This window comes from Sceloporus occidentalis, unplaced genomic scaffold, assembly GCF_023333645.1.
Source record: "Sceloporus occidentalis isolate IW3139 unplaced genomic scaffold, rSceOcc1.0.p SCAF_6, whole genome shotgun sequence".
NCBI classification, from domain to species: Eukaryota; Metazoa; Chordata; class Lepidosauria; order Squamata; family Phrynosomatidae; genus Sceloporus; species Sceloporus occidentalis.
Genome location: NW_028316986.1, coordinates 111,131,306 through 111,143,816, shown reverse-complemented (window position 1 = coordinate 111,143,816; position 12,511 = coordinate 111,131,306). Strand labels below are relative to the sequence as shown.

Genomic DNA, 12,511 nt, shown 5'->3' with positions numbered 1-12,511 from the left:
TAATTCTGTGCTATAAGTATATTTTAGTATTTCAAATATATTCAGAATAAGCCTAACCTGGGGGTGGGGAGCAAGTGAGAGAAAAATATGGGAAAACTAACTGTATTGAAAATTACAAGGAAAAAACCCATGCCAAGTGGAAATTTAGTTGGCCATTCAAAGGTGAGTATTAAGATGCCACATAAGAATTCATGGCACAAAGTTTACTGTGTTTCAGGACTGCATATATACAACTAAAGCTAACATACCAGGAGTTCACCCATTACTAGAGATGCCTGATTTGGCCACAGGAATCTCATGTATGATGCCACCACTCTGGTGGTGGGGATCTTTCATACTGCACAATTATAGTGCTATGATTCCACTTTACCAAATATGGCTGCATCCTATGGAATCTTGAGATCTGCAGTTTAGAAAGTAGCATTTAGAATCCTTAGCCAGAGAGATCTAGTGCCTCTCTAAAGTACAAACGCCAGGATTTTGCCATGGCAGTCAAAGTAGAACCACAAGAGCTAGAACTGTGTAGTGTGAAAGGGCCCAAGTCCAAACGTTTGAACTACGAGTAGGAGTTATTTAAAATTAACTAAAATTACTCTTATGCACAGAAGCAGCTTATACATTCTCTTTCAAAATGGAGAAGCAGAGTGATTTCAATAAAATCCTCAGTAGACATCTTCTCAAAGCTAGGTTGAGAGATGTGTTTCTCACAGGAAAAGTATCCTTTCCTTTTCTTATCCATTGGAATGCCATGTCAGGCTGAATAGTTATATGAGACCTTTCTGCACTGTTGACTATTCTGTGTGCAAAATAACCTTTTAATGTTCATTTTAGAATGTATGATAATGTTCTGGTGCCTTCTTCTTCTTCATTATTTAAAAAGCTGAACTCTTTTCAACACAGAGCTTTCTCCTGCTTTCAGATTAAAAATAAAAAGATTCCTTGGCCCAGGATAGTGAAAAACATTTCTATTTGGGACATTTATTTCCTGTATTTCATCTGAATGCTGATGTAAAATGATGATGTAAAAACCATCTTCCCCCATGTGTCCAAAGGACAAAATAATATGCATGTTTGAAGTAATAGTTGCACCAATATTCAGAAATGAGGAAGAAGCATTCTGTGAATAAATTTCTCTACAGAAAGCACTGGGCTGTTATGAGTCTAATCTATGGCTTCTTCACACCTCAGTCTCTTGAAGCAAGCATTCCTGCTAAATCCACCCTTCATCTTCCAAGGCAAGAGACACTGGAAAGACCTTGCAGTAGCAATAGTCCTCAGATATTACATATGCTGAGAAACACTAAAGACTGGAAACTGAGATGGAGATCCCCACACTTCTCAGCAGAAATGGATCTTGCTGATCACGCTCAGAAGCATCTGTTCTCTTAAAGATCTGGTTGCAATGGAAAGGTAGACTCTGGCGGGATACAGACTGCCGCTTTGCGGCGGTCTCCCGCTGGCGCCATTTGCTCCGCGAGGGAGCCGCAGCAGCCAAACCGCGCGGCTCCCGCGCGGAGCAAAAAAGAAGCTCCATTTCGGAGCTTCTTTTTGCGGCGCCTTTATGACGTCGCGAGGCGCCGCTGGCGCATTCGCGACGTCATAGGCGCCGCGACACGTCTCGACGCTATGCGTCCAGTACGTAAACATGGCGGCCCCCATGTGGAAGGGGCGCCGCCATGTTGTACGTATTCTATACGTACTAGGGTTAGGGGGGTGCAGAAGCACCGCCCCTTCCTAACCCTAGTACGTATAGAAGACGTACTATATGGCGGTTTGTATCCCGCCCAAAAATCTTCAGAGTGAAGGCTTTTCTCTCTACCACTACTATCAGTCTCTTTGCTCTGGTTTTGTTTTCTCCTCTTCATGGATATATTTGGGCAACAAAGGAGGATGGATAGAGATGGGGTGGGATTCTTATGTGCTCATTGCAAAACTGCATGGAGTTTTCTGAGACTTCTTCAGTAAAACCTGGAGCAGACATGCCAATTCCAAACTAAGATGAAGGAACCTCTCTCAGTCATTCAGTTAAACAAGTATTGAAATCAGAAAAGACATTTATGATCACACCAGCCAAAAGGTGACACTGTAGCATTTTTCTTGGAGCAAAAAAGAAAAAAATCAACTGTATTAATTTGCTAAGTGGATATTTGCTAAGTGAGCGGTATGGTTACATGTTTTCCACCCTCTATCTCTATTTTAAACGTTTAAGCATTTTCATTTTACATCCCTGTTATTTTCAGGAATGCACAACTTGAAACATCAAAGCTACAAATTAGTTTCAGAAGAACCTTTTGATGTCGTTTCCATAGCATATGAGCAAAGCTCAAAGCCTTTTTCTACTAAAAAGTTTTGTCAATTCAATTTAAATAACTTGTAAAAGCAACCTTTAAAAATTCACAAAGTGCATAATGTGCATTTATGCTTTTATATTCTTCGTTAAGGTCACATCAGCAATTCCAATACAAAGCTTATACCCTGCAAAGTACTTGTAGCTTGACCCTTGAACTGAATGGACCAAATTTTTTGCTCAGCAAAGGACACTGCTAAAGGCTATCTGCCACACAGCTCCCCCACAGGGCTTTGTGATTACATCTAATCCACAAAGAATTCTCTCTTTCTACATCACAGTAAGAGTTCTTCAGACGCTTACAACAGAATCACTCTTCCCATATCTTAAGTAAGGATTTTCTGAGTTCTTTTAATTTGGATTATCTACAACTGCTTAATTTTTAAGCACCACTTTAGCTAGCTTTATTTCTGGTAAGAACTTCACCCAACTCTGAAGATTTTAAAAATCATTTTCACACCTGCATTGCATCTAATGAGTAATGGCATTAACTGCTTTTGGTTTTCAATTAATTTGAATAAATTCAAAAAGTCTACATCACTTTCTGAGAGTTCTACATCTTATGAACCTTTCCTTTTTAAAGATAAAAGTTATAGAACCTACACACAGAATTAATGCATTTGGCAGGCATGGTGCTGCGACACAATATGGTTTCTAATCAAAGACAGGCAGCTCTGCTCTTTAGTATGTAAGATGTGATCATGTAGAATACAGTCAGCCCTTTATCCATGAACTCAAGCATCTATGGCTTGAAAATATTTGTAAAATATATAAATTCCGAAAAGCAAACCCTGATTTTGTCATTTTATATAATGGACACCATTTTACTATGCCACTGTATTTAATGGGACTGAGCATCCACAGATTTTGTTTCCCATGGGGGTCCTGGAACCAAATCCCAGTGGATACCAAGGACTTGTTTGTATATTCTTTTAAGAGTTTTGTGCTGGAAACTTTCAACTTTTGTTCATAGAATAAATCTTTCAACTTCAACTGAAAACCAGTTTCATAGTTTAAAATGTCTGGTTTGCAATTCTTGAAGAAGCACATACATTCATTCATAAATACAGGTATTCTGCACCTTTCAGTATCTCAGTATTCAACAAATCGCTCTTTTGATGGTTTCAAATTACAGACAGTTTCCATTAATTTGAGGAACCATCGGCTCTTTCATCAGTTGCCTACCTACAGAAAAAGCAATATCAGGGCATCTCTGTTCAGGACAGACAGACTTTGTATTTGTGGGGCTTTAATTTAAGATCCAACATATTATTAATTGCATTGTCAACTTTATGCCAGTATTAGAAAGCATTATTTAGCCCAATTCTTTGGAAGCTAGGGTGAGGGGGATGATGAGAGCAAACTGACTTTCTTGTGACTCATAGGGTTGCCTTTTTTGCTGTCAAAGCTGCTACCCTGAGGAAACAAGAAATAGAAAAAGCATTAATCTAGGTTTTTTTCTTGCACAGAGGAACTGAATGATCTTTTTTATGTTTGTTTTAATTGTATATAATTTCTGGTATTTTATTATTTTAGCTGTTTGCTTGTTTCTGCTACTTTGAAATAGTCTGGAGACTTATTCAATAAAGAATACTTTGACTCTGACCAACAGAAAGAGCAGATACTCCTTGAATTAATGGAGCTTGTCTTTATAATTTACAAAGCAGGCCCAGCTGCATCAGGCCTGGCCTAAATTAAGAAGAAGAGTCCTTCCTCCATTCAATCTCTCATGGTCCAGGCCTTAGAGGGAGAGAAGAACCACTGGACCTATTCCCCTTCCCCAGAGCCATTCCCTTCTCCTTTTGTATCATGTCTTTTTAGATTGTAAGCCTGAGGACAGGGAAATGTCTAATTAACTATCTGTAAGCCACTCTGAGAGCCTTTGTATCTGAAGAGTGGGATATTAATACAGTAAATAAATAAACAAATAAATAAATAAAGTGTGAAAAGATCAGGCTTTCATCGGTACTGCTTCCTATGTATTACTCAACTATCCTCCGGTTCCCCTTTTTCCTTCAGCCCTCTGGTGTTTCCCTGGCTGGCTCTCTAGCTCTTTGAAATAGGGAAGTCAAGGTCTGTACTGTGTTGGCAGGAGGGTCAGGAAGGGAGGAAAGAGACTGGAAACAAGCAGCACAGGTACTTTTGCCATGCTTTGCCTTCCCTCCCCCTCTCCTCTCCACCGGGGCCTATCAGCTTCCTCCTGCAAGGGAGGCTTTGTAATAACAACAACAACTATTATTATGATGATGGTGATTTTATGTCTTTACTGCCTCTTCTCAAGGCTCGAGGTAGGGTACAATATGTTAAAATACCAAACATAATTAAAAAAGAAAACACATAAATTAACAGGTAAAGGGCAATACTATAAAATCATTAAAATACACCCATATACCAGTAAGTACATTCTTAAAAAGTCATGATTTAAAATTGGGTAGGCCTGCAAGAAAGATGTGTCTTTAAAGGAGACTTGATAACGCAGTGGTTAAATGCCAGTACTGCAGTCAAAACAATGAGTTTAATCCTGTGGGGCTTCCAGTTGACTAAGCCTTCCATCCTTTTGTAGATTAGTAAAACGAGTGCCCAGTTTGTTGGGGCCAACTGGCTAACACACTGCAAACCGCTTAGAGAGTGCTTAGCACTATAAAGTGGTATAGAAATGTAAGTGCTATTGCTATTGCATATTATTTTAAATGCAGTCAAGCATCTTCAGCTATTGTATCGCTTGTGGCAGGTCATTCCACAGTTTGGGGGCAGCAGATAAAAAGGTCTGCTTAGAAAATGTTGCCAGTTTAGTCCTGGCTGGTTGGAGCAAACATTTCTCAGAGGACCTGAGTATACAGGGCAAATTGTAAGGGAGAAGGTGATACTGTAGGTAACCTGGGCCCAAACCATGTAGGACTTTTCAGGCAGGAGTGTACCATTCCCAGGAGTTACAAGGGGAAGAGGTGAGCCCTGTTTCCCCACAGCAAGAGCAGAACTTCTCTCTTCCATCCAATGCTGTGGGGAAAAAAATCCAAAGATCATCTAGTCTGACCCTACGGGGAAATAAATCTGAGGGTCATTTAGTCTGACCCCCTACTACAAAGAATATAGTGTGTTAATTTATTTAATTTATATACAGTTGTCCCTCCATATTCGCTAGGGTTAGGGGAACAAGACCCCCGTGAATATGGAAAAAACGCAAATAACAAAAACACTGTTTTTACCTGAGAGGACACCTCTTTAGGAATCTCTAGGTCCTCCAGTGCACCTCTGTGGCCAATGTCCAACATACACTGACCATAGAATGGCACTGGAGTAGCTACAAATGGTCTTTCAGTGCAACTTTTAGTTAAAGTTGACCACAGAGTTGCACTGGAGGACCTAGACAGTCCTAGAGAGAACATATTAATGAAATCTGTGAATATTCAAATCCGCAAATATCAAATCCGCAAATATGGAGGGATGACTGTAATGGCTTAATTTAGCTTTTGCATGTATTCAAACCTGATATAGGTGCAGTATGCAGCGTACTCCCAGAGATACTAGGGTTAGGGACAGCACACCAACCACACACTCCCTAACCCTAGTATGTGTGGGGGGCGCCATCATTATGCGGTGCCGTCCACACGGTGCGCATAACAATGTCACGCACGTGCCGCGTCGAAACAGTGCTGCATGCACGTACCATGTCCGCGCCACCCCATGCCGCTTACGGAGGCCTGGCACAGGTGCAGAAAGGAGCTCTGAAATGGAGCTCCTTTTGGGCCTGCGTATCATTGGCATGGCAAACAAACGGCTGCACCAACGATGCAGAGCATGCCCCTTTTTCCTCTTTAGCGCCGGGGTGCCATTGGTGCCTAAGGCACAAGAGCACCCCTTTTCCAGGTCAAAGAGAAGCGGCATTTTGCTGCTTCTCTTTGGCCTGGAAAAATGGCGGATTGGGGCCACAGGGCTGCTGGTGAGACTGCCCTGGCCCCAATCCACCGTGAAAAGGGGCGGTCTCTACCGCACCATAGATTGTTATTTTTGTTTCTCAGCAGCCAAAATAAAGTTGCATGCTTAAAAAAAAACCTGGTTTCCACTTATACTTTATCCTATTATACTTTGACAGCCCTCTGGTCCCTAAACCATCAAATAGGGGCTTCATGGGGCGGGGGGATGTTGCCCTATACTGCAACATGGGGGATTTACTTTTTAAAGTAAGGTTATATCATCCTAAGATGACAGTAAATTATCTGATTCAAGTTGAGAAGACAGCCTACTAGGGAACAAAGAAGGATGATATTTATTTATGATGCTCCTTTTGCCCAGTCCAAGACTCCAGGTGCCTTACAAATGTGAAAATGGATATAGCAGTTAAAATACATCATACAAATGTTAAAAGCATATTTAATTTACCAATAAATACATAACCATTACAAGGGCAACAAATATAAACACCACAACACATAAAAAGCCCTTTCCCCTTGAGCAGTTGTCCTAAAAAACCTACCAGGTCACCTGCCTACAAAGGACAAGGAGGTCACCAGTCTAACCTCTAAGGAGTTTATCACACTCCTTACTTTCTGCCATGCTCCCATCGCCCCAATGTCAGCGATCTGCGACGGTAGCCTCCTGGTGGGGTCACGGATGGTGCTTTTAAAGGGGAACGCTTCCGTTTTCACCATGGCAGCGTTCTCGTAATTGTTAGGAAAAGGGCCCTTTTTTAATAACGGATCAAATTGTTATTAAAAAAGGGCCCTTTTCCTAACAATTACGAGAACGCTTCCATGATGAAAACGGAAGCGTTCCCCTTTAAAAGCACCATCCGTGACCCCACCAGGAGGCTACCGTGGCAGATGGGTGACATTGGGGCGACGGGAGCATGGCGAAAGGTAAGGAGTGTGATAAACTTCTAAGAAACGAGGAGCCACCAAGAAGGCCCTCTGCCATGTCTCCACCAGATGCACCCATGAAGCTGATGGGACACAGAGAAGGGACTTCACAGAAAATATAAAGACATGAGCAGGCTCATACAGGAGATACAGTCCTTCAGATATCATGGACCTGAGTCTTATAGGGCTTCGTAGATCATAACCACAAGTTTGAATTATGGCCAGAAACAAAATGGCAGTCAGTAGAACAAGAGAACAAGAGAGCTGCAGATAAATAAACTTATGTTCTGCACCCATTTCAGGAACTGTATGCATATCTCAAATTTATTTATGTCACCAAAAAGAAAAGATCAATTTATATATTATAGCATATCAAGCGTATTCTTACAAAATCTCTCTCTTTGTTTCCAGTGCATTGGCCAAATCTGAGAAATGTCTGATACATTTAACACAATATAAGCAGTGCAGCTCAAGGCCCAGAGCAGACAGAGAACAGTAGTTTGGGTCTTGAGTAATTGCACACTCTTCCAAGTTATCTAATGAGAGCAAACAACATGAATGGGATGCCTAGCTATCAACGTACTCTACACAGTTGTATAGGACAAAGGATACTTGTTTAAATAAATGATCGTTTTTTTTTAGTCTTCTTTACAGAAGTCCTTCTGCTCAGTTCCTTTCTCTCAAAAGAAAGAGACAGATAAAAATACATTACTTGCTTCTGGCAGCCTTTATTGACAATTAAATGACTTAGAGGCAACTTAGGCACAAAGATTAATCTAACTGTAGCTATCTGATTTCTGTGTTTCCTCCTGCTTCTTTGGATGAACTTGCTACACTTCTGAACTCTTGCAAACCTGCAACCTGTCCTCTTGATCCAATTCCTACTCGTCTTCTAATCTCTATAGCTCCTTCTCTTCTGCCCTCTCTTCTCCATATCTTCAATCTCTCTCTCTCTACAGGCTCCTTCCCGTCAGACTTCAAACATGCTCTCATTTCCCCAATTCTGAAAAAACTTTCTCTTGGCCCCTCCTCTCTGTCTAGCTATCGTCCGATTTCTCTTCTTCCCTTTCTTTCTAAAGTTTTGGAACAGGTTGTTTATTCTCGCTGTCTTGAGTTTCTTGAAGCCAACTCCATCCTCGATCCCTTTCAGTCTGGTTTCCGCCCACGGCATTCTACAGAGACAGCTCTCACTAAGATCTCGAATGACCTTTTACAGGCCAAGGCTAATGGCCTTTACTCTGTTCTCATCCTTCTTGATTTGTCTGCAGCCTTTGACACCGTTGATCACTGCCTTCTAGCTGATATACTTTCTGACCTTGGGTTCTCAGACTCTGTTCTCGACTGGTTTAGATCTTATTTGTCTGGCAGATCTTTTGCAGTGGTCACAGGTGGTCAGACTTCATCCTCTGTTCCCTTATCTGTTGGAGTTCCCCAGGGCTCTGTTCTGGGTCCCCTTCTGTTTTCTCTCTACACACTGTCCTTAGGTAAACTCATTAGCTCTTTTGGTTTTTTCTACCATCTGTATGCCGATGACACCCAGCTGTATCTTTCCACCCCTGACCTTTCTCCAAGGCTTGAACAGCAAGTTTCGTCTTGTCTCACGGCTGTCTCGCAGTGGATGCACCATCGGTGTTTGAAGCTCAACATGTCCAAGACGGAGCTTCTTGTCCTTCCTCCTAAGTCCACCCTTCAACACTCCTTTTCTGTCTCTGTGGACAACATTTCTATTCAACCAGTCCAGCAAGCCTGCAGTCTTGGTTTTATCTTTGATTCTTCTCTGTCGTGTATCCCTCAGATCCAGACCACAGCCAAGGCTTGTAGATTCTTCTTATACAATATTGCCAAAATCCGACCATATCTTTCCGCCTCTACTGTCTTGATCCTAGGTCCATGCCCTAGTGGTGTCACAACTTGATTACTGTAATGTCCTCCTGACTAGGCTTCTTCTTTCTCACCTCCGTCCTTTAATCTCTGTCCAGCATTAAGCTGCACGCATTATCACATCCACCCACCGCTCTGACCACATCTCTCCTGTGTTGGCATCCCTTCACTGCCTCCCCCTCCCTTTCCGCATTCAGTATAAGCTCCTGCTGTCAACGTTTAAAGCCCTCCATGGGCTGGCCCCTCCTTACTTATCAGACCTTATTTCTCCTCACCTTCCCACTAGGGCCCTCCGTTCTGGTAGTCAAGGTCTGCTGTCCCAGCCCAGGATTTCCCATCTCAGATTCGCCCCTTTTCACTCGCTGCCCCTGACTCATGGAACCTTCTTCCCCCGCGAGCAAGAGCCATCGCTTCTTTAACCAGCTTCAAAATGGAGTTGAAGACCATCCTGTTCGGAGAAGTGTTCCCAGGCATTGCATAACTGTCACTTGCTATTTGATGTTCTTTTGTTGCCTGTTTTATTGAATAATTTCCTGTATTGCTATGTATTTTATATGTATTATCCTACTAGAGAGGCAGGCTAACTCCAACAGGCCTCCCTGGAAGTTTACCCATCCATTAAGAAGCCAAGCTCTCCCTCCAGTCCATCTGCCTTGGTCCAGGCCTCGGAGGTAAAGAAGAACTGCTGGCCCTCATCCCCTTCCCCTCCACCACTCCCTTCTCCTTTTGTGTCGTGTCTTTTTAGATTGTAAGCCTGAGGGCAGGGAACAGCCTAATTAAAAGATTGTATGTACAGCGCTGTGTAAATTTACAACGATTTATAAATAAAGGTTAATAATAATAATAATAATAATAATAATAATAATAATAATAATTTCTCCCTGATAATTCTATTGAGACCTCTGATCCAAAGTTGGAGTTGTACTCACCTGACGCAAAGTGCGTGCTACAAGACTTTCTAGCACAGGTCCTCTATCTTCATGCAGCAGATGTACTTCATCAAGAATAAGGAGCTTAACAAGCTGTGAGAGAGCAACATCACCAACACTCTTCCTAGTCACGACGTCCCATTTTTCTGGAGTAGTCACGAGCATCTTGCAACGAAAAAGAGAAAAGAAGCTGTACTGTCAATTGAAGGCTTTTATTTATTTTTCCTCTGCTTTAACAAAATGCTGAAATGTTAAGAACTACTCTGTAAGTCAATGAAGTTAAACCCATCCATCATGAAATTGCTTAGCTTGTGACACCAGATCCATTTTAGTGGAGTAGACAATTAGTTTACTGGGGGTCAAATTAGACTTGATGTAGGGAGAGCTATGCAGGTTTGTAGGTTTGCCTCTCTGATAGATAGCAACTATGGCATTGTTTTTTTGATGAAAGTAAGGAGAGGGAGAGAATCAACTTTTCCCTTGGAATTACTAATCAAGCACTCTTTCACCCTTCCCCAGCTTCTATTAAACCTTTCTGAAAATAGCAGAGATCTGATCAAAATTTTCCCAGTGTTGCATCCAGCCTTACCCTTAGATGTTTTAAAATAAATGAAGTCCTGACAAATTTGGGCACCTGAAACAGAACTAGATTAGATAAACTGAGGCCCAAAGCTATACCAAGTATATGAAGCTATTAGAACATTATCCCAAAATTGTTTTATAATATAACAGCAACAACAACAATAATAAAAATATTTCTTACCCACTCTCCCCAAGGCTCAGGGTGGGGTATAACATACATTAAAACACATAAAAGCATTTAAACATATCAAGTTAAAATATATAAACATATGATACATTAAAGTCATACAACATGAAATGAAATTAAAAATTATGTATCATACACAGACTTGAGAGAGAGAGAGAGAGAGAAACTAGCCAAAGCTCATCAGTAATCAGCTTCCCGTTATATATTCCTTGGTCTCTGGCCCATGGATGACTTGAGCTTATGTGCATTAGTGATCAGGCTCACTAACTTCTTTAAGTGTCAACATTTCTGCCTCAATAGTGTAGAGTTTAATAATACCCTGCAGGAATCCAAAGTAACTGCCTAGGTGTTTACTGCATGGCACTTCCTACTGAAATTTAAGATATTTGTCGTGTATTTGCATCCCTATAGTACAAGTAATAAATCATTGCCCTGAAAGTAATAAATCTCAGGTTCCAAGGACATGTAGAAACATTACCTTCCTCCTACTATAAATGGAAAAGTCAACTAATATCCATTAAAACAAGTCTTACTGTCTAACATCAAATTCAAGACCTAACTTGTAAACAGAATGAAACAGACAATTTTAATCAAACTAGTACTTTGCAGAAGCTATGGGTTTAGATGTTAAAAACCTGAAGAAACACTTGGGCAATTTATTTTTCTCTCAGTACCATTAACAGTTGATTTGGGGTGGAATGTTTGGTGCACCCAAAGATAGGCTTACACTAGTTAAATTTATTCCCTGTGATAATCAGAAAACCACACCCCAATGCTCCATCTTACATTAGACCTGTCTGAATTAATACATACTAAGATGACATTTAAAAAAAAAAACTTACACTCTATCTGCTAAGTAGATAGTTCTATCTGTTTAATTTTATGAAATTCCCCTAGTTGATGCAACACATTGTATTTATGACAAATTGGTGCAAAAAAACCCTGCTTTTGCTCATTTATGTATCCCTTTTTGGACAAAAGGGCATTAGCAGTTATTGTTAGCTCTAGATCTTCTAATTATCTATGAGATATGGCACAAAGATTTTGCTGCAATTGTGGTTGAGACTAGGGTTGACTTCCAGAGATGGTTCAAAAACACTGATTCATCCTACTACTGTAGTAGTTTCTATGGCGCGTTACAGACGGGCCCCTTGAGGCGCCATCATTACAGCGAGGGGCGGCGCTTCCTGACGCACCTTGCCCCTTGCGCGTTATGAGTGCATCAAAATGGTGGCGCCCTATACAGATGGGCGCTGCCATTTTGATGTCGCGGACGCACAGCGTCCGGACGTCACACACTGGAAGTGGCGCTGCGAGTGCGTGCCTCTCGCTTTGCCATGCCTCTTCTATGGCCCAGGAAGAAGCGCCATTTTGGCGCTTCTTTGTTGCTGCGCCCAGGAACCGCACGGCTTGGCTGCTGCAGTTCCTGGACGCAGCAACCGACAGCGGCGCAAGACCGCCTGTTTTGGGCGGTCTGTAACGCGCCTAAGAGAAGTTGGAGGAAGTTCATGTGTTTCTCTCCACATCCCATTTGGGATAAAAGTGGGATATAAATCAACTAAATAAAATATAAATAAATAACTATTTTGTCCTGCACCCATTACCCTCAAAATGACAAAGAAAACAGGAAGCTGTCTCATAACAGCTCATTGGTTCATGTAACTCAGTATGAGTGGCAAATGCTCTCCAGGTTTTAAGGCACAAGTTTCGGGAGCAATTGGAAATACTA

General features: G+C 41.5%; 1 protein-coding gene across 1 annotated transcript in view; it reads right to left on the bottom strand.

Moving 5' to 3' along the window:
* ASCC3 (activating signal cointegrator 1 complex subunit 3) overlaps positions 1–12,511 on the bottom strand; it is a 332,057-nt gene that overhangs the window by 226,284 nt on the left and 93,262 nt on the right. Inside the window, exon 11 of the mRNA XM_089530681.1 lies at positions 10,014–10,178. Coding sequence (XP_089386807.1) covers positions 10,014–10,178 — 165 coding nt within the window. The remainder of the gene's footprint in view (positions 1–10,013; positions 10,179–12,511) is intronic.